Source organism: Octodon degus, unplaced genomic scaffold (assembly GCF_000260255.1).
Source record: "Octodon degus isolate 3935 unplaced genomic scaffold, OctDeg1.0 scaffold00004, whole genome shotgun sequence".
In the NCBI taxonomy this organism is placed as follows: Eukaryota; Metazoa; Chordata; class Mammalia; order Rodentia; family Octodontidae; genus Octodon; species Octodon degus.
Window position 1 is genome coordinate 33,649,714 of NW_004524580.1, and position 1,070 is coordinate 33,650,783.

Here is a 1,070-nt window from a genome sequence, read left to right on the forward strand (position 1 = left end):
GATGCTCTTGTCTTGCTTTCCCTGGCTCTGTAGATCCTCCTCTCTTTCCTCACTCCGGGTGGGAACCGGCTCCGCACCCAGATCTGTGAGGTGCTGGACACGGACCTCATCAGACAGCAGGCTGCGCACGGTGCCGTGGATGTCCCAGGCCTGGCCGCCTATGTCATCGGCATGATGGGCAAGCTGTGTGCGCCCGTGCGGGACCAGGACATCCGGGAGCTGAAGGCCACTGGCAGCATCGTGGCCATGCTGAGGTGAGCAGGGCTGCCACTGGCCTGGGCCAAGGGCACTTGGAATTCCTTCAGAGGAAGATGTGGGGCTGGACGTGGTCACACACACCTCGGCCCTCAGGAGCCGAGGCAGGAGGCTCACTGTGAGCTGGAGCGTGGCCCCGGTCCCTGGCAAGGCCAGGCCGACGCAAACTGATAGCAAGATCCTGTCTCAGAAGACAAACCAACCAAAAGGAAATGTGGGCATGAGGAAGTAAGGAAAGACTGCTCTCCCAGAGGAGTTCTTGACCCTAGAATACTAGATAAGCAGGAGCCAGTGGCCACGGATGTGTGCGCAGCTCAGACCAACCAGCTGTCGGTTGCGTCAGCAGTAGGAGTTAAAGGGTAAGGATGCTGTGCCGGTGGGGAGTCGGCACAGCTCTGTCCCCTTTGTCCCCTCCCTGCACATCCACCCACCCCCTCTGCAGCTCCCCCTGTGGCTTGCGCAGGTTGATGGCCTCCAGGACGCCTTCCCTGTCTGCACAGAAGGTTTTGTGCATCTGGGAGCCCTGCTCATCCTGCACACCTCAGACTTTGCTTCTGGCCCTCTCATTGCTGTGTGTGGTATCTAGCTGTGGGGCTCCTCACGCTCGCAGAGTGAGTGCCCCCTGCAGCCCGCACACCCCTGGGGGAGGTGGCTGTCCCCCTCTAGCATACGCAGGGTGTATGCCCAGGGCTCCCAGACTTTGAGGATGGGCTTTCCTTGGCATCTCCCTGCCTCATCCTTTCTTCTTTTTTTTTTAATTTTTTTTTTAAATTTTATTTATTTGTGTGTGTGTGTGTGTGTGTGTGTGTGGCCAG

The 1,070-nt window shown here is 58.4% G+C and overlaps 1 protein-coding gene across 3 annotated transcripts in view; it reads left to right on the forward strand.

Annotated features, from left to right (window-relative positions):
• The window catches only part of Tcp11l2 (t-complex 11 like 2), a 33,491-nt gene that overhangs the window by 17,463 nt on the left and 14,958 nt on the right, over positions 1-1,070 (forward strand). For all 3 annotated transcript variants that reach the window (XM_023717092.1, XM_023717080.1, XM_004623930.2), the window contains one exon: positions 34-254. In XM_023717092.1, the coding sequence (XP_023572860.1) occupies positions 34-254 (221 nt within the window). The remainder of the gene's footprint in view (positions 1-33; positions 255-1,070) is intronic.